Source organism: Pecten maximus, chromosome 5 (genome assembly GCF_902652985.1).
Source record: "Pecten maximus chromosome 5, xPecMax1.1, whole genome shotgun sequence".
Lineage (NCBI taxonomy): Eukaryota > Metazoa > Mollusca > Bivalvia > Pectinida > Pectinidae > Pecten > Pecten maximus.
Window position 1 is genome coordinate 9,914,822 of NC_047019.1, and position 24,443 is coordinate 9,939,264.

The 24,443-nt window shown below is 36.2% G+C and overlaps 1 protein-coding gene across 1 annotated transcript; it reads left to right on the top strand.

Annotated features, from left to right (window-relative positions):
- The first annotated feature begins 2,034 nt into the window (after positions 1-2,034).
- LOC117327098 (C-Jun-amino-terminal kinase-interacting protein 1-like) lies at positions 2,035-24,415 on the top strand. The gene is made up of 11 exons (XM_033883927.1): positions 2,035-2,277; positions 6,987-7,416; positions 8,730-8,850; positions 9,575-9,931; positions 11,744-11,911; positions 13,773-13,853; positions 14,437-14,534; positions 15,293-15,397; positions 16,616-16,698; positions 17,245-17,343; positions 18,190-24,415. Exons 1-11 carry the CDS (start codon positions 2,234-2,236, stop codon positions 18,260-18,262), a joined length of 1,659 nt encoding a protein of 552 aa, XP_033739818.1. The 5' UTR covers positions 2,035-2,233; the 3' UTR covers positions 18,263-24,415.
- The last annotated feature ends 28 nt before the right edge of the window (positions 24,416-24,443 follow it).

Consider the following 24,443-nt stretch of genomic DNA (forward strand, 5'->3'; position numbering starts at 1 on the left):
TTGTATATTTTTCGGCATAGCCGTTTAATTTTCTTTTGGCCCCGGATATGACGCGACAGGTTGCGTAACTGGTCAAGATAAAGTATGTGATTGGTCAATGTAGCGGTAAATGCAGATATGCAATTAAAAACGAAACAAAGATAAGATTGAATGCAAGCTGAATAAGTAGATTATCTTTTTAAATGATTCATTAATAAATCATATTCCTGATTCAAATGCAGTCTTATAATTACCAAAGATGATTCAAACTGATATAATTTTGTTATTCGTGCTAAAACGCTTTAGTTCGTTGAATTTATTTCACCATCAGTTTTACATTAAAACCACCAGCATTAAAACTATGCCGTTTATCTTTTTTTAGAGATATTTCTTGTTCATTGTTGTTTAACGATACTTCCATCTCCTATGCTGTGATGTTTTGTCACGATTTCCGCGTTTTATATGTCGACTATTCATTTCGAGAACGTGGAATTATATGGATTTCACATTCCGAAACACCGTGTCCGTATTAATGAAAGCATCATCATGCTCACAACATGAAGTCTGTGCTCAACAACTTCCTTTAAATTCGCTGAAATCATAAAATAAGTTTAAATGGAAAACCTCAACATTGAAACTGATATCTCATTTGAAATCTTCCCGAAAGTCCTTCAAATCACTGAAACAGTATTAATACATTTAACAGATTTATGACCAAACATATTTGAGCCTGAGCACAAAATGTGTGATCGGGCATGCGGATTGTTTCATGGGCACAGGTCTTTTACTCTTTGCACTATTCATGGGTCTCATTGTAGTAGTTGGTGACTACCTTCATAGATAACATACGGGAGGCCCGTCGCATGCCATCCAGAGTAATTTATGGTAAAGTTTCTTGCCAAAGGACACAACCACGCCAGCACAGACTGAAACCGAAACACAAACTGACCACGGGTAGGATCGAACGTTGGATTTGTTATTGTTTTTCTTGTTTTTGACTAGATAATAGATTTTTGAGGTCAAAAAGTTTTCTAACCGACAGGGCTATCGCGGCCCATTGTAGTCTGGATTGTGATTTCGTTTGATAACCAATACAGGATGTTGTAGTTACGATGGTTCATTCAGCAAACTAAGAATATGGTTTAATAGTCAATACCTAATCGCACTAGTCCCCACGACGGTGCAGTGTCTACGGGAAAAAGCAGGAATACATCTTCAAAATCCAGGGGTTCTTCTCTCGTATCTTTACCATTTCTACACCTTTGGGCTATTCGTCATAACAAAACTGTTATAAAACTCACGTGTAGCCATTTTAGAGATTCCATGCATAAAGATATACTTTTATCGAAGATGGAAGATATATTTTCAAAAATAAATCCAGGTCAGTTTTATCAGGATGCGAACGTATGATTCCTTTTACATATTTATCGATTCCGTTCATTCACAAAGTGACGTGTACAAATCCTTCATCATGAATTTCATTTCAAAAATGTAATATCACTGATAAATTTTGAATAAATGACTTACAATTTGATTCCACAATATATGCGATCTTCGATAACTCGACAGCAGGCTGCCGAACTCTAGATTCAGGTAATCTTATTCACTTTGGCGTTTGAAATGTTCCCACTAGGTAATAGATTTGTCCCAATGGCGGGAGAAACTTCAGGTCAAATACAATTTATTTCAGAATGTTGTATTAGACATTTAATTAAACTTTGTCCTCCCAAAATCATAACCGGATTGTGTCTGTCAAAGACAACCTACATCTGAACATAACGAGTCGTACAGTTAGATGGTAATTATGATTGAAAGCATCAGATAGCAATGAAATCTAGCTAAGCTTTGTAGTTGCCATACAGTTTTAAAAAAAATCCATATAAATGATTTTAATTGTGTTTTTAACAACCAGAAAGATAAATAAACTTATCTATTTCAGCAGTAGCCGAAACTTGTTTAGTTGGGCCCATTGAGAATGCTGCTATATCGATTCTAAGCCGTCGCTCCCTAGTCTATTGATTTTTTCAATGCCAATACACACTGTAGTTCTGCCTACGTCAGAACTGACGATGTCTCGCTTGCATAATTTATGTTTCATGAGACTGTGTATATTGGGAATCATCGTAATATATGAAAGCGCTACAATGGCTGGTTGCGAATGTTCATGTCTGGAAGTATGTGACAGTGCCCTTCTTTAACCTCATCCTCTGATTCTCCCGACCGGACACTAGAGGGTTTCAGCCACCTTCTCATCATGTTGAAGATACAACGTCCGCTCTGCACAGAACTCACATTCAGGTAAAATTAAACAACCCTCTGTGAGTTTAAACAGCTTTGGACCTGGGTTTATAAACAGAATGGTTAGAACGGCAGACTTCTCTACCTAATTATGACAGGAAAGAGCATGTGATCGGTGTGTCATACATTTCTGTCAGTCTATGAATCATTTAAATATGCATGTAGGTTTAGTGCTGCAAGTAGGTACCGTGCAGGGTGTGGATTTGTTTTGAAAACCTGTTTACATATTCGAAGAGGCTGTGAGATTGTTTTGAAATTCCATCTGGTGTCTCGGTTTCTGTGAAAGCATTACCAAGAAGAAGACACCAGGATTCTTCACCAAGCGGTTTACGAGTTTGGAAAAAAACAGGGCAACTTACTGGCTACGAAGATGAAGAATTTTATGTTGTAATTTGTGTTTTTGAAATATTTCATGTCGTTTAAATATTTCACTTTTATGTTGAGTTTTTGTTGCCAATAACCTCTCCAAATGGTATGGTCTTGAAATGCGTATATTGTAGATATACTCCGATAGGCCAACGGCATACCTCTCTGGGCAAATCACAGGGCACGAACAATGGCCGTATTGTCACAGAAAGATTATGATAAGCATTTTTCTTCTTTGGCTAAACATGCTATGCATGTTATCATTTTTTTTCATTTTTTTTTCATGGAAAATCGAAAGGAAAATATCACGTGATGACTGCATCATCATGTACATGTATTGCACACCTAAGGTAGTTTCAGCGTTTCCAGGAAATGATTATTTATGAACTGGACTGCACTGTCCTTGTGGCTTTTACAATTAGAAATGAAGAAGGAAACGGTACACAAACCAGCATGTTATTACTTTAAACATGTACCATGGCAAAGCAGTCATATAACGTTATTATCTTGTGACACAGCGCACCAGTCATGTGACACAACACATCAGTCAGGTGACACAGCACACCAGTCATGTATCACAGCACATCAGTCATGTGACCCAGTACACCAGTCATGTGACACATCAAATCTGTCATGTGAAACAGCACATCAGTCATGTGACACAGCACACCAGTCGTTTGACACAGCTCACCAGTTATGTGAAACAGCACACCTGTCATGTGACAAAACACTCCAGTCATGTGACAAAGCACATCAGTTATGTGACACAGCACATCAGTCATGTGACAAAACACTCCAGTCATGTGACACAGCACACAAGTCATGTGACACAGCACATCAGTCATGTGAAAAAGCAATTCTGTCGTGTGACACAGCACACCAGTCATGTGACACAACACACCAGTCATGTGACACAGCACATCATTCATCTGACCCAGTATACCAGTCATGTGACAAAGCTTACCAGTCATGTGACACAGCACATCAGTCATGTGAAACAGCAATTCTGTCATGTGAACAGCATACCAGTCATGTGACACAGCACGCCAGCCATGTGACACAGCACGCCAGTCATGTGACACAGCACGCCAGCCATGTGACACAGCACGCCAGCCATGTGACACAGCACGCCAGTCATGGGACACAGCATACAATTCATGGGACACAGCACATCAATTATCTGACCCAGTATACCAGTCATGTGACAAAGCTTACCAGTCATGTGACAAAGCACATAAGTCCTGTGACACAGCACATCAGTCATGTGACACAGCACGCCAGTCATGTGACACAGCACACCAGTCATATGACACAGCACACAGTCATGTGACAGAGCACGCCAGCAATGTGACACAGCACATCAGTCATGTGAAACAGCAGTTCTGTCATGTGAAACAGCACACCAGTCGTGTGACACAGCACACCAGTCATGTGACAAAACACTCCAGTTATGTGACACAGCACACCAGTCATGTGACACAGCACATCAGTCATGTGAAACAGCAATTCTGTCATGTGTCACAGCATACAGTCATGTGACACAGCACGCCAGTCATATGACACAGCATGCCAGCCATGTGACACAGCACGCCAGCCATGTGACACAGCACGCCAGTCATGTGACACAGCACACAGTCATGGGACACAGCACATCAATTATCTGACCCAGTATACCAGTCATGTGACAAAGCACATAAGTCCTGTGACACAGCACACAGTCATGTGACAGAGCACGCCAGCAATGTGACACAGCACATCAGTCATGTGAAAGAGCAGTTCTGTCATGTGAAACAGCACACCAGTCGTGTGACACAGCACACCAGTCATGTGACAAAACACTCCAGTTATGTGACACAGCACACCAGTCATGTGACACAGCACACCAGTCATCTGACCCAGTATACCAGTCATGTGACACAGCACACAGTCATGTGACACAGCACGACAGTCATGTGACACAGCACACCAGTCATATGACACAGCACACAGTCATGTGACAGAGCACGCCAGTCATGTGACACAGCACATCAGTCATGTGAAACAGCAGTTCTGTCATGTGAAACAGCACACCAGTCGTGTGACACAGCACACCAGTCATGTGACAAAACACTCCAGTTATGTGACAAAACACTCCAGTTATGTGACACAGCACACAAGTCATGTAACACAGCACACAAGTCATGTGACACAGCACACAAGTCATGTGAAACAGCACATCAGTCATGTGACACAGCACACAAGTCATGTGAAACAGCACATCAGTCATCTGACCCAGTATACCAGTCATGTGACACAGCACGCCAGTCATATGACACAGCACGCCAGCCATGTGACACAGCACGCCAGCCATGTGACACAGCACGCCAGTCATGTGACACAGCACACAGTCATGGGACACAGCACATCAATTATCTGACCCAGTATACCAGTCATGTGACAAAGCTTACCAGTCATGTGACAAAGCACATAAGTCATGTGACAAAGCACATAAGTCCTGTGACACAGCACATCAGTCATGTGACACAGCACGCCAGTCATGTGACACAGCACACCAGTCATCTGACCCAGTATACCAGTCATGTGACATAGCACAGCAATTCTGTCATGTGTCACAGCATACCAGTCATGTGACACAGCACGACAGTCATGTGACACAGCACACCAGTCATATGACACAGCACACAGTCATGTGACAGAGCACGCCAGTCATGTGACACAGCACATCAGTCATGTGAAACAGCAGTTCTGTCATGTGAAATAGCACACCAGTCGTGTGACACAGCACACCAGTCATGTGACAAAACACTCCAGTTATGTGACACAGCACACAAGTCATGTAACACAGCACACCAGTCATGTGACACAGCACACAAGTCATGTGACACATCACATCAGTCATCTGACCCAGTATACCAGTCATGTGACACAGCACACAGTCATGTGAAACAGCAATTCTGTCATGTGTCACAGCATACCAGTCATGTGACACAGCACACAGTCATGTGACACAGCACGACAGTCATATTACAAAACACATCAGTCATGTGAAACAGCAGTTCTGTCATGTGACACAGCACACCAGTCATGTGACACAGTACACCAGTCATGTGACACAGCATGCCAGTCATGTTACACAGCATACCAGCCATGTGACCCAGTATGCCAGTCGTGTGACACAGCACATCAGTCGTGTGACAGCACACCAGTCATGTGACACAGCACAAAAGTCATCTGACAGCACATCAGTCATGTGACGCAACACATCAGTCATGTGACTCAACATATCTGTCATGTGACTCAACACATCTGTCATGTGACGCAACACATCAGTCATGTGACGCAACACATCAGTCATGTGACACAACAAAAAACAGGTAGTAAAATGTTATATTGTATTAATGTCATTGATGGTGAAGCCAATCAAGGACACTATTTATAGCATCACCAGACTGAGATATGGATCTACTAGAGATAAAAATAGAATTAAAGGTTTTTGAGTGTTGTAATGGAGACCCCCCTCAGCTCTCATTCTATTTTCCACTAATGTTTCATACATAACACAATTTTTTTTGTGTTGACAAATTAGGCTACATCCACAAATTTTAGGGTGTCAATTTATCCAGAAACTTATCAGCGAGAATGCACTAAAACTTGTCTGTTTTAATACACTAAAACTCGTCTGTGACAATGCACTAAAACTCGTCTGTGATAATACACTAAAACTTGTCTGTGATAATACACTAAAACTCGTCTGTGATAATACACTAAAACTCGTCTGTGATAATGCACTAAAACTCGTCTGTGATAATGCACTAAAACTCGTCTGTGATAATGCACTAAAACTCGTCTGTGACAATGCACTAAAACTCGTCTGTGATAATACACTAAAACTCGTCTGTGACAATGCACTAAAACTCGTGTGTGATAATACACTAAAACTTGTCTGTGATTATGCACTAAAACTTGTCTGTTATAATACACTAAAACTCGTCTGTGATAATACACTAAAACTCGTCTGTGGTAATACACTAAAACTCGTCTGTGGTAATGCACTAAAACTCATCTGTGGTAATACACTAAAACTTGTCTGTGATAATACACTAAAACTCGTCTGTGATAATGCACTAAAACTCGTCTGTGATAATGCACTAAAACTCCTCTGTGACAATGCACTAAAACTCGTCTGTGACAATGCACTAAAACTCGTCGGTGATAATGCACTAAAACTCCTCTGTGACAATGCACTAAAACTCGTCTGTGATAATGCACTAAAACTTGTCTGTGATAATGCCTGTTTAACAGTCAGTATCAAATGAACATTTTTGATTTTGTTTTCTCTTCAGGTTAACTCACGATATAAGTCCAGACCTTTACTGCGATGAAGATGACCATGATCTGGACCAAGTCAGTCGGGAACAATTCATCTTTTCGTGTCTCACCAAAAAGCGTGAGAGCTTTCCTGATAAAAAAGTTGCTATTATGGACAAACTCTCAGACACACTAACAGAGAGAAAGAAATCTAGTTTAATCAACGTAAAACTACCATCATCAGAAACGGTGGAAAAAGCAGAGGCGGAAAACTTGATACAGGAATGTGTGAAGGAGAAATTAAACAAAACGTCAGAGAAGGAGAAAAAATTGGAGATAGTAAAATCACCGCTTGATGTAAAACAAAAAACAATAGAACAATTACATAATTCTATCAATGTACAATACCACTGTAAACAAGACAGTGCACCTACAAAACCATCAGGCTCTGAGAAATACGAACCAGTAAGTACCAATTATTGACATTTTTGTTTCGAATCTTCCACTAATTGAATGGTTTTAGTCCTTTAACGTCACCTGAGAGAAAGTCTTAAGTGACCTATTACAATCACTTTCTATCAGTCTTTGTCCATTGTCCTTTAGTAACCAATTTATATTTTTGATTTCTTCTCAATAACCAAAAGACCCATGGGCATGATATTGGGTCATTAGCATGCTGGTATGAAGGGTTACCAAATTTGTTTAAATGCATGACCTTGACCTAATTTCAAGTAACAGGGGTCAGATGTGTTTAAATTTTAAAACAACTTCTTTCTTATAAAAACAGAGGACCAGGGTTTTTGATATTGGGCCAGTAGCATACTGGAATAAAGTGCTAAAAAGTATGTTCAAATGAATGACCTTTACCTTTAGCTACTTTCAAGGTCACAGGGTTTTAATGCATAAAATATCTAAATAACCTCTTCTCAATAACAAAGAGGCTTAGAGTCATGATCAGTATGCTGGGGTGAAAGACTACTAAGTTTGACCTATTTTCAAGGTCACAGAGGTCAAATGTGTTAACATATTTGAATATCTTCTTTCCAATAATCACTAGGCCCAGGATCAGGCCAGTAAAATGTTGAGATTAAGGGCTACGAAGATTGTTCAAGTAAATGGCTCTGGCTTACTTTCAGGGTAAGAGGAGACAAATGTGTTAAAATATCTAAGCAACCTCTTCTCAATAACAATTAAAGAGGTCCAGGGTCATAATATAAGGTAATTACAACAAGCTTGGTGGGTAAAGGTCAGAGAAAATTACTAGCATTTACTAGGCAGCAATAAGTATGATTTGGCTTATTGAAGTACAATGGAACAGTATTTGCTAGCATTGTTACTGAGCTGCAATAAGCATGATTTGGCTTATTGAAGGACAATCAAACAGTATTTGCTAGCATTGTTACTGAGCTGCAATAAGCATGATTTGGATGATTGAAGGACAATTGAACAGTATTTGCTAGTGTTGTTACTGAGCTGCAATAAGCATGATTTGGCTTATTGAAGGACAATCGAACAGTATTTGCTAGCATTGTTACTGAGCTGCAATAAGCATGATTTGGATGATTGAAGTACAATTGAACAGTACTTGCTAGTGTTGTTACTGAGCTGCAATAAGCATGATTTGGCTTATTGAAGGACAATTGAACAGTATTTGCTAGCATTGTTACTGAGCTGCAATAAGCATGGTTAGGCTTATTCCCAAAAAATGTGCTTATTGTAGTATACTTACAGCTTGAAGGTTCTTTTTATTTATAATGGATCGTTTTATGCCCTGATAGGAACTGAAGAAAAGTCCACGGGAGGATCAACATTCAAGGCCTCATCAATCCACGGTGCCAAAGGCAACCATTGCTAAAACTGTGAGGAAACCTCGCAAACTTCCAGAGATCCCAAATAAATGTGAGTTTCTGAAAGCTCCGTTTCAGTGTTATAGTGTTCAGTATTAATGATTTTAATGATTAAGAACATTGAAATTTTGATTATTTTGTCTAAGTTCTAAAGAGAACCATTTTTTGTCTTTGTCATGAAATTTTCAAGAGTATTTAAAAAATATAGAGAAGCGTAATTTTAAACCTTCTGGAATGAGTACCTCAAAACTGCAAGTTTGAAGTTGTCCTGTCTCCTGAAATAATTAGTATTTAAAAGTTATCAGTAATGATATGGTTTTATTGCTATTTCCTGTCTAAATTTTAGGTCCAAAATCGGGAATCTCGTCCCTAAATAGGGAGCTAGGGTTGGCATATATGGGTACATTTTTTCCTTTTGTGAACATGTTAATACAAAATGTATAGAGTTCATATGTATAAATAAAATCTGTTAGGAACCCTGTTTAATAGAAAACCTGTTCAATAGAAAACCTGTTTAATAGAAAACCTATTGGATAGAAAACCTGGTTAATAGGAAACGTGTATAATAGAAAACCTGTTTAATAGAAAAACCTGTATAATAGAAAACCTGTTTAATAGAAAACCTGTTTAATAGAAATCCTGTCCGTGGAAACCCTGTATAATAGAAAACCTGTTTCATAGAAAACCTGTCTATTCTGTGTATTCATTAATAAAATATTGATGACTGTTATTTGTTTCATTGATGCAATTTTATAATATGTAACATTATTTCTCAGCTCCAGATGGAGAAAGTTCTTCTGGTAATCCAGTTAATGCTAAGTGCTTGGCAGACGAACTCCAAGAGGCTTTGGTTCGAGACAGTCGTCCAAACTCAACAGATGACGATGACGATGTATTTTATCCCACACCCTCTGAAGGGAAGAGCTCACCATCATCAAAAGTATACCCCAAGTTTAGCTGTAAATTTCTAGAGGAACTTAAGCTAATAAACTTTAACAGTGTTTCAAAGAATACCCGACCTTACACATCTTCTAATAATGTATACTTGGAGGAGGATTCTACCGCTGACAGCCAGCGCCACCTGTCTGTGGCAACGAGCAGTAGGAGAAGACGAAACAGCTCTGGAGGTGATGGTTAGTATGACCTTAAATATATAAATTCCATGTTCAAGGTTTTATTTTATTTGAATATTAAGCTACCCAGTTAAATGCAAAGTATACTAGGTATATGATGAGAATATTCAATCAAATGTAAAGGTTCAGCCAAAAGCTAATTTCAATGTCAGAGGTATTTAAGTCTTTTGCTATATCTATAACACTGATAAGTCAAATATTTATAGTCATCTAGTAAGGATGGGGGTATTACCGATTAGGTCCTAGTTACAGGGAAGTCATCAGGTCCTAGTTACAGGGAAGTCATCAGGTCCTAGTTACAGGGAAGTCATCAGGTCCTAGTTACAGGAAAGTCATCAGGTCCTAGTTACAGGAAAGTCATCAAGTCCTAGTTACAGGGAAGTCGCCAGGTCCTAGTTACAGGGAAGTCATCAGGTCCTAGTTACAGGGAAGTCATCAGGTCCTAGTTACAGGGAAGTCGCCAGGTCCTAGTTACAGGGAAGTCATCAGGTCCTAGTTACAGGGAAGTCATCAGGTCCTAGTTACAGGGAAGTCATCAGGTCCTAGTTACAGGGAAGACATCAGGTCCTAGTTGACAGGGAAGTCAGCCAGGTCTAGTTACAGGGAAGTCGCCAGGTCCTAGTTACAGGGAAGTCATAGGTCCTGTTACGGGAAGTTCAGCCAGGTCCTAGTTACAGGGAAGTCATCAGGTCCTAGTTACAGGGAAGTCATCAGGTCCTAGTTACAGGGAAGTCATCAGGTCCTAGTTACAGGGAAGTCATCAGGTCCTTGTTACAGGGAAGTCATCAGGTCCTAGTTACAGGGAAGTCATCAGGTCCTAGTTACAGGGAAGTCATCAGGTCCTAGTTACAGGGAAGTCATCAGGTCCTAGTTACAGGGAAGACATCAGGTCCTTGTTACAGGAAAGTCATCAAGTCCTAGTTACAGGGAAGTCATCAGGTCCTAGTTACAGGGAAGTCATCAGGTCCTAGTTACAGGGAAGTCATCAGTTCCTAGTTATAGGGAAGTCATCAGGTCCTAGTTACAGGGAAGTCATCAGGTCCTAGTTATAGGGAAGTCATCAGGTCCTAGTTACAGGGAAGTCATCAGGTCCTAGTAACAGGGAAGTCATCAGGTCCTAGTTACAGGGAAGTCATCAGGTCCTAGTTACAGGGAAGTCATCAGGTCTTAGTTACAGGGAAGTCATCAGGTCTTAGTTACAGGGAAGTCATCAGGTCCTAGTTACAGGGAAGTCATCAGGTCCTAGTTACAGGGAAGTCATCAGGTCCTAGTTACAGGGAAGTCATCAGGTCCTAGTTACAGGGAAGTCATCAGGTCCTTGTTACAGGGAAGTCATCAGGTCCTAGTTACAGGGAAGTCATCAGGTCCTAGTTACAGGGAAGTCATCAGGTCCTTGTTACAGGGAATTCATCAGGTCCTAGTTACAGGGAAGTCATCAGGTCCTAGTTACAGGGAAGTCATCCAGTAGTGATAGGGTCCTAGTGGCATGATGTCCCATGTCCAAATTAAGTACAGTGAGTCCTAAGGATGTATGTATCCAAGAGGTACACAGGCAAAATGTCTTCATGTCAATTTGACCTGAACAAAAATTGACCTGAAATTGACCTGAAATTAACCTGAAAATGACATGAAATTGACCTGATTCATTTCTGAACTTCACATAGAAGAAATTTCAGGTCAATAGGGTATCGGATATTCCAGAGAATGTCATAGTGGGAAAGCATCTTCAGTCAAAAAAAAAATCATGTAAGATTGATTGATTCAAAAGTAAACTGTAAATTATTATTCATTTATATTTTAAATTTCAAACAGGATCAAAAAGAAAATCAACCTCAAGTGTAGCAAGTTCAAATTACACCGACCTGGAGGTCACCCATCGTGGAATGCACCGATTCATTCCTCGTCACAAAGATGAGATTTCTGTTGAGATCGGAGATCCTATACATGTGTTCTCTGAAGCTGACGATTTGTGGTGTGAGGGTATGTATATATATCTTATTTGTTTCGGTTTTATGTCATAACATATTTATCCACTAATAAGCCCATGTCTGGTAATAAAACCATGTCTGTTAATATTTAAGCCTATACCTGCTAATAAGTCCATGTCAGGTAACAAGTCCATGTGTGGTAATAAGCCCAAGTCTGGAAATAAGTCTATGCCTGGTAATATGCCTATACCTGGTAATAAGCCCATGTCTAATAATAAGTCCATGTTTGGCAAAAATACCATGTGTGGCAATAAGCCAATGCCTGGTAATAAGCCAGTGTCTAGTAATAATCCCCTTCATTGCTCAGTAATAAGCCCTTGATTGGTTATTAGTTCATGTCTGGTAACAAGTCCATGTCTAGCAGTAAGTCTGTGTCTGGTAATAAGCCATGACTGTAATAAGCCTTGAATGGAAATAAGTCAATGGTTGGTAATAACCCTTGAATGGAAATAAGCCAATGGTTGGTAATAACCCTTGAATGGAAATAAGCCAATGGTTGGTAATAACCCTTGAATGGAAATAAGCAAATGACTGGTAATAGGCCTTGAATGGAAATAAGCCAATGGTTGGTAATAAGCCTTGAATGGAAATAAGCACATCCCTGTCTTTTGCAGCTTGCAGTGAAAATGCTATTTGATTTGTCACTCCCCGTGTACAAATATGTGTTGTTAGTTGTCCCTCTTGGATTTTATTAGATAAATATGGTATTTGTAAGAAAATTTCACACCAATCTTATACTGTAAATCACTTATATTTCGCGAGTACTTAATTTCGCGAACTCACCTCATTTGACTTATTCGCGAATACATAATTTCGCGAATTCTGACCTCAAAATGACTTTAAATTCGTGAATGACGTTAACAGGTCGGCGATATTTCCATGTTGGTAGCCATTTTGTTTATGAGAGTCATGTGACGGTACAAGAAAAGTCATGTTATATCGATGTCTGTCTATACTGAATTGTATGTACTGTACCCGCCACAGATCTCAAATTAAAAAAATACAAAATAGTAACCAAAGATAATTTGCCGGTCCCAATTACGGAAACAGTGAACAAACATGTAGAATCAAGCGATGTGAAGTTCGACATACATGTATGTAAGCTTACATAAACAACAGCGCGGGTAATAAAGTATGACGTCTTCCAGGTGACCATCCAGGATCCTCGGGACCGGACCTACTGCGCTTAAATTAACTAAATCGTTGTCTAGAAGGTATTTAAGTCCAAGTTCAACTACAATATTAGTGTTCAGCGGGTTTTTTGTGTGTGAAGTTTTGGTGTTTTGTGAATATAAAATTACACTCTGATATAAGTGTATAATATATCATTCTATTGTTACTTTAATGGCGATGTCTGTTCACCAACTTAAGACTACGATCGATTCAAAATGGACACTTATTCTTGTCATTCTTAAATACAATATATATAAATATTCGCGAGAGATTTGAATTCGCGTTTAACTCTCCTCGCGAATTAACGCGAAAATAAATCCCACGCGAAATATAAGTGATTTACAGTATTTTATGAATTTGAAACCTGTACCTGTGAATCATTGAAAATGTTTAAGTCCTTCAAAGTAGCACTGACAGTGATTGATTATTCGTTTAAAAAAATAAATAGTGTAAAATTCCAATATTGAAATTATTTTTGCATGGAAGACATGGGGATCCATTCAATTGACTGAGAAATATTGATGCTGAAAAATCATTAGAAATTGTACACAGGTATAACATTGGAAAGTATTCAGAACAATTTGTAATTAAGCTACCTACATGAAACACAGTCTTTTGATAATATGCTATAATTATTCAAAAGATCGCTCTTTTCATTATGATTTTATATCCCATTTAAGGTGTGAATCTGCGAACATTTCACCGAGGAATATTTCCTTCAATGTATGCAACAGATCTTCAGTTCTTGGAGGATGATTCAGGTAACTACCTGCATTGAGAGACCACTGTGGTAATCTCCAGGTGGTCTCCTTACACAGGTTTAATTGTAGTTTTCAATAAAATTTACTTATTTTATAATAATATGTAGTAGTTATAGGTAGACTAGATCATTGAAATGTTAATATATTTTGATTGACGGCTATTGAACTACATCATAATCTTTGATTTAAATAATGCTTTTTTGCAAACGTTTGTATTTACATCTTTGGCTGTGGATGCTGCTTTTAAAAAGCCACTGCAGGGCTTGTAATAAATATTCATTTCAACATTTTGTGTTTACATGTCTGTAAAACAAAACTGTTTATACCCTACCTGGAAATATCAAGTTTCAATCAGAATGTTAATTGTACACATCAAAATGAAACGAATTTTGACTTATTTTGTAGGTGTTTTATACTAAAAAGGTTTATCTAAATGACTAAATAATTGTCGGTGGTTGGGTGGGGCCCGAGTGGTTAAGGTGTCCCAACACTATCACTAGCCCTCCACCTCTGGGTCTGGATTTCACAAGCTGGTCAGTCAATCTTAACTAATGATAAATTACATTTCTTTTTTCTACTTCAGAAACTGATGGCACCTCCCATTTTAATATGCGCTTCCTAGGGTCTGTCGAAGTCAATGAACATAAGGGGGATGCTGTTCTCTGTCAGGCCATCAACAAGGTAGGTTATCATTAAAATTATATCTTTGACCTTGGCCACTGCTCAAAGTCGTCATTGACCTTGAACACTGCTTTAAGTTGTCATTGATGTTGGCCAATGCTCAAAATTGAGTTTGACCTTGACCACCGCTCAAAGTTGTCATTGACATTGGCCAATGCTCAAAATCGTCTTTGACCATGGGGACTGCTCAAAGTTGTGATTGACCTTGGTCATTGCTCAAAATTGTGTTTGACCTTGACCACTGCTCAAAGTAGTCATTGACCTTGGCCACTGCTTAAAGTAGTCTTTGACCTTGACCACTGCTTGAAGTTGTCATTGATGTTGGCCAAGGCTCAAAATTGTCTTTGATGATAGCCACTGCTTAAAATTGTGTTTTACCTTGGCCACTTCTCAAAGTTGTCATTGACATTGGCCAATGCTCAAAATTATCTTTGACCTTGGCCACCACTCAAAGTTGTGATCGACCTTGGTCATTGCTCAAAGTTGTCACTGACCTTGGTCATAGCTCAAAGTAGTCCTTGACCTTGGTTTTTGATTTTTCAGCTTGTCAAATTTCTTTTCAACAGTATCAGAATTGACTTTATGTATAATTCCCAGAAAGTGTATAATTACATTCTGCAGGTATACAATCAAAAGTATGTAAGTTTGGCATATCGCTGTATATTCCTGTAAAGTACATGAATACATGTAACAGCTAGGAAAGACTGTATTTAGTAGATTTGTACAATCATCAATTGATACTGTTTCTTGGTGAACAGATTGCTCTTTCCCGTCGCTCTGCCAAATGCTCAACTCCCCCACCGCTGTGTACAGTGGAAGTCAGCCAGTACGGAATTAGGATGTTTGACAAAAGTAAAAGTGGAGTAAGTTACTTTTATCTTTTTTCTCCATCAATTTACCTTATTTATCACCCATTTTCCCTTTCCTTCTCAATTTTCTTTCTCTTTCTTGATTTTTTTCTTCTCTTATTTTCTTTTTTCTCTATCTTTCTCTATTAATTTTTTCTGGTCATTGCTTGTAATTTGACTTCTAAATACGGAGTCTTGTAAGATAAGTGAATCAACTAAAGTACTTTTACGACTGGTTATGTGCTTGCAGATATAAAATGTTAATCTGGAAAATAGAAATCATTAAAATATTCAGAAAGGTGTACATGTACATTGCTTCCATTGTAGAAAATGTATTGAATGAATGAATGAAAATGAATGAATGAATGAATGAATGAATGAAAAAGGATGAAAATGAATGAATGAATGAATGAATAAATGAATGAATGAAAATGAATGAATGAATGAATGAAAGAATGAATATGAATGAATAAATGAATGAATGAATGAATGAATGAATGAATGAATGAATGAATGAAAATGAATGAATGAAAATGAATGAAAATGAATGAATGAAAATGAATGAATGAATGAATGAATGAAAATGAATGAATGAATGAATGAATGAAAATGAATGAATGAATGAATGAATGAATGAACAAACAAATAAAAAAACAAATGGACAGACAGAAGGACGGATGAACGAATGAATCAAAAATAGAAATGGAAGTGAAAATAGTGTAAGATAAGAAAGAGACCTCCTGCTCTCCTGTGTGAGGTGACGTTTTGTTAGAGTTGTTAGACAGAAGAAACCAAGGCTACCGAGCCTGCTGGCATTTCTTTAATGATGTTGAGGGAAGAAAAAAAAACTCAGAAATACATTAACACACCCAAAAAAAGTCACTATATTTGTCTGAAGTTAGACAAGAGTTGATCAACAGACAGTAGGTAATTTAAAGATTTAGACTGTAGATTTTTTTCACAGAAATGCTTGTAGTAAAATTTCCTTTATTGATGAAAGATAAGTTGCTGCATGCTGAAAAAGAAAAAACCTTTGAATCTGTAAAAAAAAAATGGAAGATAATTTGAGAATTATTCATGGTCTTCCTAATATGGTATCGGTCTAAATGGCCTTGTGTGTATTGATTGACTTAAAGATGAGCTTTAAATCTGGGGAAAACATCTAACCCCACACCATTAGCTGGGACAACAACATTTACGAAAAAATCAATAAAATGTGTTGTGTGTTTGCAGCACGAAAGCGAATCAGATGCCTACACCCACTTCTTTGCCCTGAAGAACATCTCGTTCTGTGGCTTTCATCCCCGCAATGAAAGGTGAGATGCGTTGACACATAATATTTGTTTGATTGCGACTCTGTGTCTGGGGTTATTGTAACGGTGGCTTTTAAGGCCAATCTGTGTCAATGGCAAGCTTACACAGATACTGTTATATAGCATGGCATCCATATTGATTAAAGTTGGATTATCATACCAGACATATCAAAGTAAGTGGAGCCATAGAAATCTGGAATATACTGTATTATCAGTCTATTGAAGACCACAATAACTCATGAAAACAAATTAGTTTAGATTTCAAGGCATATGAATTGGCATATAGCACACATTCTCAATGTAGATATACATTTGTAATTAAAAAAAAAAAAAAAAAATTGTACTTAGTATTTTTATTTTTTTTTGCTCAATTGAAATTTTAATTGACTTTATTATTCATAACATACTTTATTTTTAAGAAGCTTCAGTTTGAATTTATAGCTGAATTGATGGTGATGACCTGATAATGAGCCATGAATATTGACTCTGCAGTAAACTATATGGTCATGTAGATAAATTTAAACTGATTTTTTTTGGATTTGTTTTCAGATACTTTGGATTCATAACAAAACACCCTAAAGCATACAGATTTGCCTGTCATGTATTTCTGGGAGAAAAATCAACCAGGAGTGTCAGTGAGGCTCTGGGGTAAGACAAGTTTGATAACCTTCTAGCTGTTTCTCACACAACATTCTGCACATGTATATACTGTAATAAAGTGTTTGTCCTCTCTAGGATGAAGGGCTACCAAGTTTAAAGTTCAAACAAATGACAATGACTTACTTTCAAGGTCACAGAGGTCAAATGTGTTAAAATATTTAAAAGACTTCTTGATAAACAATCACCAAAATGGGGTAAGTGCTACAAGTTTGTTCAAATGAATGACCTTGACCTACATTCAAGGTCATAGAAGTCAAAACCTGATAACTAAAAGGCTCAAAGTCATTCTGTTAGGCCTGTAGCATGCCTGCTACCGAGCTACCAAGGCAGGCTTCTTAAAGGACAACAAAATAGCATTTCTTGAAATATTTACTGAACAGCTAATACACATTGATTGGGTAATTACCAGACCTGTGTGTATTGCCAGCACATGCTGAGGTTTCAATGGTATTCCAATTGACATGCTACTTAAAAACTCGCCGAATGATGGACTAACTTGTGGAGACTCCATCTTACGGAGTCTCTTGTTTACTTTGAAATTTACTGAGGGTGCTATCTTTGATTCATTTTAATAAGATTTTTGCATCCAAATAGCAGTTGAAAGTCATGTTTTTCATTCAAAAGGTCAGAGGTCATCTACTTGAAATGAAAATCTATGTTCAATATATCTTTAATAAAGATCATTCTATAAAATTTATTTATCTTTTAGCCTCTTGGTCAAATTGAATTTGATCTGATTTATGTATTAATGAAAATTTTAGTTCAAGGTCAAAGGTCAAAGGTCACTCATTTATTGATGGTTTGATTGATTCTATTTCTTTCTTGTTATTTCAGAAATGCTTTTAAGAGATTTTACCAGGAATATATGGCATTTACTCACCCAACCGAGGACATTTATATGGAATAGAAAAAAACTTGTGCTACCATCCATAAATGAAAACTTCAACCTCAACAGTTGTGGAATATTAACATGTAGATATGTCAGTTGTGGCAATAAGGAAACTGCATCAAAATGCTGACTTAAAAATTTCAAAAAACCGAAGGATCAGTCCTTGAGATCGAAGTTGAAGGAATCGGGAAAATTAACAATTTTCTAAAATATTTGAGATTTCATATTTTGAATTTCAATGTTATGTCTCTTTTGATGGTTATAACAAATGTATTTAAAAAGGATATTTCACAAAAATATTCCTATTCAAATTCCAGAAACAGGATTTCGAAACACTGTTTTTATGTGAATTAAGAAGTGAAACGTGAAACAATTGTATTAAAAAATCACAGAGCATTAGATTATTTATCAACCAGAAGGTTTAAATGTTAACTGTGAAAAACTGATTATGACAAATACAGTAAAACTTGAATGTGTACGAAGTTTGGCATCAAACGAAGCCAAGGAAGATCACATACAATGGTATGTTATATATTTTGTGAAACAACAAAAAAATAATTAAAATGTGAAACACTAATCTTTAACAATGGACAAAAGAAAATGTGAAACAAAAAACATGTGAAACATCAATGTATGAAATGTGAAAACTTTCAATGGTAGAAAATTAATGAAAAATATGACAGGTATACTGATGATTTGAGATCAGATATCATTGACTATTTGTGGAATTAGAAAATATGCCAACATTCGTAGCTTTTAACACTGTGACACCTTTGAGGCCCTAACAACATAATAAATGTAAGAGGATTTGAGACACTTTTTTGAAATAGAGTGACAACGAATCGGGCATGTGCAAAAGTGACATAAATGAAACCAAATTTTACAAAATTAAATCATAACCACTCACTTCATTCTCCCCAAGTGTCTCTTGCCCCTTATATGTTTACCCTGTATCTAAGAATTTCGAAAGTGAAATTGAATGTACATTTTCCTCATAGTGTATTGGTCCATACAATGTATACATCATAGAAGTTTTCGTCTGAAAGTGATATCATTCACTTATAGACTTATGAATGGGAGTCAATCAAGCATGAAGTTTTAACTGAAAATTAATAATTCAAATTTGTTAGTGAGATGGAGTTCGTTTTCTGTGAAGGTGGTAAATTTATCATCCATATCAACCCATATTGATATTCATGCACTCAACCATAAAATCATCTGAGCAGCTGTTTTCATTCATGCATGAATTCTTTCGTAAAACATTCTAGTTTCGAATTGTAGATTATTGTCAAAAGGATATGAGTTGCTGTTTACAGAATTTTTTGTCTATGTAATTTTTTTTTTTCTTTTAATTTCATAATAAAAACTTCTCAATTAAAATAATTATGTAAAATTTGTACCTCAATCATTTTCCTTAAAATATATGCATATGTTTACTATTGCTGAAATAAATGTTTCCAATGAAAAAAATACCAGACACTTTTTCCTTACACAAATCTTTTCTTTGTGAATTAATATATTTTGCTAATTTTAATTTGACAGTAAATTTTTGTGGTATTATCTTTACTCTGAGCTCTAATGTAATAAATAGTTTCCATTGTTGATCAGATCAGCCACTCAAAATACAAAGCAGGCGGTATTGGGAAAGTTTGGAATAACTTTTTTTTTAAACAATTTATGTCAAGATTAATAAAAAATTAAAGCGGTCACCTGAAGAAGAAATCAAAATGCAAACCTAATGAATGAGATCTGTGATATAGGTAGACTATTATGCATGTCTACAGACTCCACTTTCTGTGGTACTGGGTTTCTCCTGGATATCACTTTAGTGAAATGTGGAACTCATCCTGGATTTTTGTGTGAATTAAGTAATATGCTGTACAAAAGTCATCATGGGTTTTTTGTATGAAGTTAAATTGTACAAAAGTCATCATGGGTTCTGTATGAAGTTATATGTATACTGTGAAAAAAAGTAACCCATGAGTTTTGTATGAAGTTATACTGTACAAAAAGTTACCATGAGTTTTGTATGAAGTTATACTGTACAAAAGTCACCCTGAGTTTTGTATGAAGTTATACTGTACAAAAGTCACCCTGAGTTTTGTATGAAGTTTTACTGTACAAAAGTCACCCGGAGTTTTGTATGAAGTTATACTGTACAAAAGTCACCATGAGTTCTGTATGAAGTTATACTGTACAAAAGTCACCCGGAGTTTTGTATGAAGTTATACTGTACAAAAGTCACCCTGGGTTTTGTATGAAGTTATGCTGTACAAAAGTCACCATGGGTTTTGTATGAAGTTTATACTGTACAAAAGTCAGCCTGAGTTTTTTTGTATGGAGTTAAACAGTACAAAAGTCACCCTGGGTTTTGTATGAAGTTATACTGTACAAAAGTCACCCTGAGTTTTGTATGAAGTGATGCTGTACAAAAGTCACCCTGAGTTTTGTACGGAGTTTGTAGTACAAAAGTCAGCCTGAGTTTTGTATGAAGTTATACAGTACAAATTCACCATAGGTTTTTGTACAAATTTCTACTTTATAAAAGTCATGGTCTTTTATACAAAGTTATACAGTGTGTTTACATTGAAGTTATACAATACAAATGTTTTTTTTCACAAAACAATACAGGTTTTTGTATGAAGTTATAAAAAAAACTTTCATGGGTTTTTGTATGAAGTTATACTGTACAAAATCACCTTGTTTTTTTGTATGAAGTTTACAAAAGTTATGTGCTCACATTACTAAAAACTTGCCTTTGGGTTTAGTATATTTATGGCTGAAATTCAGGAAAACAATTAAAAATGGAATCTACATTGATAAAATTAATGCACACAATAATGTATCTACGTGTATTATTTGTCTATTTATTATGTTTTAATAGATTAAAAAAAAAAAATTAAATTAATTTTCAAAGAATTTAAATTTATATTTAAACAAAAAGTCTATCAATATTTTCCACTTACAATTGTTCAAATTGCTTTGATAGTATACTATTTCAAAATAGTGTGTGTTTTTTCTAGTCTTCTTTTCATCAGACTCATAATTTGTGGAAAGGGTCATGTCAATTTACTTTGACTATACAATTTTGTATATGCATATTTCATCATTTTGCCTTTATTAATTAATTAATGCTTATCTTTATTAATTAATGCTTATCTTCATTGATTTATGCTAATAGCTATATAGCTAGTTACTGTGATGATGTGATTGTGAATATGTGATAATGAAACAGTTTTAGAAATCACCAATGTTATTTAATACATTATTATTGTATTGTTACAGCACAGTTAGTTTATTTGATATGTAGTACATCACTTTACAGTTATAACTCTGTAGTGCATCAATTCTTCCTGGTAAAAATTAAACTGAGTAAGATGAAGTGCATACAAATCAACAATGTTATAGTTATATATTCTAGAATCACATAATTTATGGTAATTTTATTTCCAATACACATCATTATTTAATTATAAAATCACAAAAGAATATCTCTGTTTTAATTTTTGATCAGTAAATCAAAATATTCTATCACCCCACCGTTGGATGTTACATAAGCTGTACATTTTAAACTCTGGTGTAAACTGTGCTTGTGAATTGTTGTTCCTGTTTAAATGTCTGTGATATGATTGTGTCAGGATGATGATGATGATGATGATGATGATGATGATGATGTCTTTTTTTTTGTCAGAGTTAATTACCATCAAGTGAAACAGATGTACATTCAAATAAAAATTTGTATCCCTAATACAAGATTTGTCTCCCTTTTCTTGACTATATAACCAAGATAATAGACTTGCTATATATGTAATCATTCCTAACCAGAATTAATGTACCAGTTACCATAGTTGCAGATAAAATATTCATTTTGGTATGAGTTACCATAGTTACGGATGTAAATGTCGCTGTTGGTATGAGTTACCATAGTTACAGATGTAAATGTCCCTGTAGGTATGAATTACCATAGTTACAGATGTAAATGTCCCTGTTAGTATGAATTACCATGGTGACGACTGTAAATGTCCCTGTTAGTATGAGTTACCATAGTTACAGATGTAAATGTCCCTGTAGGTATGAGTTACCATAGTTACAGATGTAAATGTCCCTGTTAGTATGAATTACCATGGTGACGACTGTAAATGTCCCTGTAGGTATGAGTTACCATAGTTACAGAAGTAAATGTCCCTGTAGGTATGAGTTACCATAGTTACAGATGTAAATGTCCCTGTTAGTATGAATTACCATGGTGACGACTGTAAATGTCCCTGTTGGTATGAGTTACCATAGTTACAGATGTAAATGTCCCTGTTAGTATGAATTACCATGGTGACGACTGTAAATGTCCCTGTTGGTATGAGTTACCATAGTTACAGATGTAAATGTCCCTGTTGGTATGAGTTACCATAGTTACAGATGTAAATGTCTCTGTTGGTATTAGTTACCATAGTTACAGATGTAAATGTCCCTGTTGGTATGAGTTACCATAGTTACAGATGTTAATGTCCCTGTTAGTATGAATTACCATGGTGATGACTGTAAATGTCCCTGTTGGTATGAGTTACCATAGTTACAGATGTAAAAGTCCCTGTTGGTATGAGTTACCATAGTAACAGGTATAAACATCTCTCCTGAAGTATTGCATATGCATTTATGTTGGTGTGATAGCTTCTCCATATTTATGTGATTGCTTCCTATGATACATAGCCATGTTAATATAATTTGAAATGCTTGCCTTCTTTTGTTGTATGATTTGGTGCTTTGAGAAAAGTTTGAAATTTTACCTTGGTAATTAGTATAAACAGTGTTTTTCAAATTATTATAAGTGAAACATTCAAATACATATGTATTTATCACTATGAAATCAGTACCTAATCTACCTGTAAATAACCCCCGACCACAAATTAGCCCCTTCTTTATTTTTGCAGAATCAGCGATTTCAAAAGAATAATAAATCTATTTATGGTTCACAAGTAAGTCATATAAAACTTTAACTGAAGTTTTACACTAGGAGAGGGGCTTATTTGAGGATAAATATCGTACTCAATTGTTAGACCAGGGGAGTACGCTTATTTCAGGATAAATATGGTACTAAACTTTTACACTATTTTTTTTTGGGAGGGGGCTAATTTGAGGATAATTTCTGTATGGTACTAAACTTTTACACTACGGGAGCGCGCTTATAGGAGGTTAAATATGGTACTAACACTAGTACTCCACACTAGTGGAGGGGACTTCTTTAAAGATAAACACTGTATCAATGCATGTGCTGTCTAGATTTAATTTTTCTTTTCCTATAGATCCCTGGGGATTATTTTTCATTTTTTTCCATATTAACTTTATATTCTTACTTGATTAAAGATCTGGTTCATAGTTCAAGTAAAATACTTAATCTTTAATCAAATGTATGATAAAAAGTTAATATTTGACTAAATACAGACAAAACTAAGTAATGTGCTTCTCTGTACCATCTGTACCGACAAAGTCACACCAAGGGAAGCAACTCTGACACATCAGATGCTTCAGCCAGTTAAACGGTGTACTGGTATATACGTATGTTAATATCTGTCTAGTACTGTAATACAGTAGTGCAATCATTTGGTTATGTATGTATGCACATATACATGTTGAGTAATTAACAGGTCTTAATTAATGCATATCCATTAATTACACATACCCATATGGAGGGAAAATGTTTAGCAACGTTTTGCTTTATGCAAAATATTACAACCGAGGAGGATACCAAAAAGAAAAGAATTTTTCTCACCTTCTGTACAATGCAAGTGAAAACAAATTATCAACTTGATATACCAGTAATTAATTTTTAAATGCTAACTACTATTTCTGCAAAAAGGAGTTAATAATTATACTCCAAATGATGATCATCACATACATAACAAAGCCATTGTTAATATCTTACATTCTAGATCTACATGTATAGGCAATGCTTTAAACTTCTATAATCAATATTGATAAAAATTCTGATGTTTTTGGTATCCACCTTGGTTTGAATATATATCTTTATTTCATTTCTATCAAAACTTTCACCTTGCTTTAAAACAGATGAATGACATGGCTCCATTCTCTACTCATCATCATCATTAACTAAACTGTGACAACTGACATGTTAGAAATGTTCACTGAATCGAAATGAAGAAACCGATGCTGAATCCATTTGAGGTGTTCTAGTCTTTTTTTAAAC

What these genes read in the sequence shown, in the direction of transcription:
- LOC117327098 (XM_033883927.1), top strand. Translation starts at nt 2,234, where the DNA reads ATGTTGAAGATACAACGTCCGCTCTGCACAGAACTCACATTCAG. An exon ending in GCTCTGAGAAATACGAACCA is followed by an intron (nt 7,417 to 8,729) that starts GTAAGTACCAAT and finishes ATGCCCTGATAG; the next exon opens with GAACTGAAGAAAAGTCCACG. An exon ending in TCTGTCAGGCCATCAACAAG is followed by an intron (nt 14,535 to 15,292) that starts GTAGGTTATCAT and finishes CTTGGTGAACAG; the next exon opens with ATTGCTCTTTCCCGTCGCTC.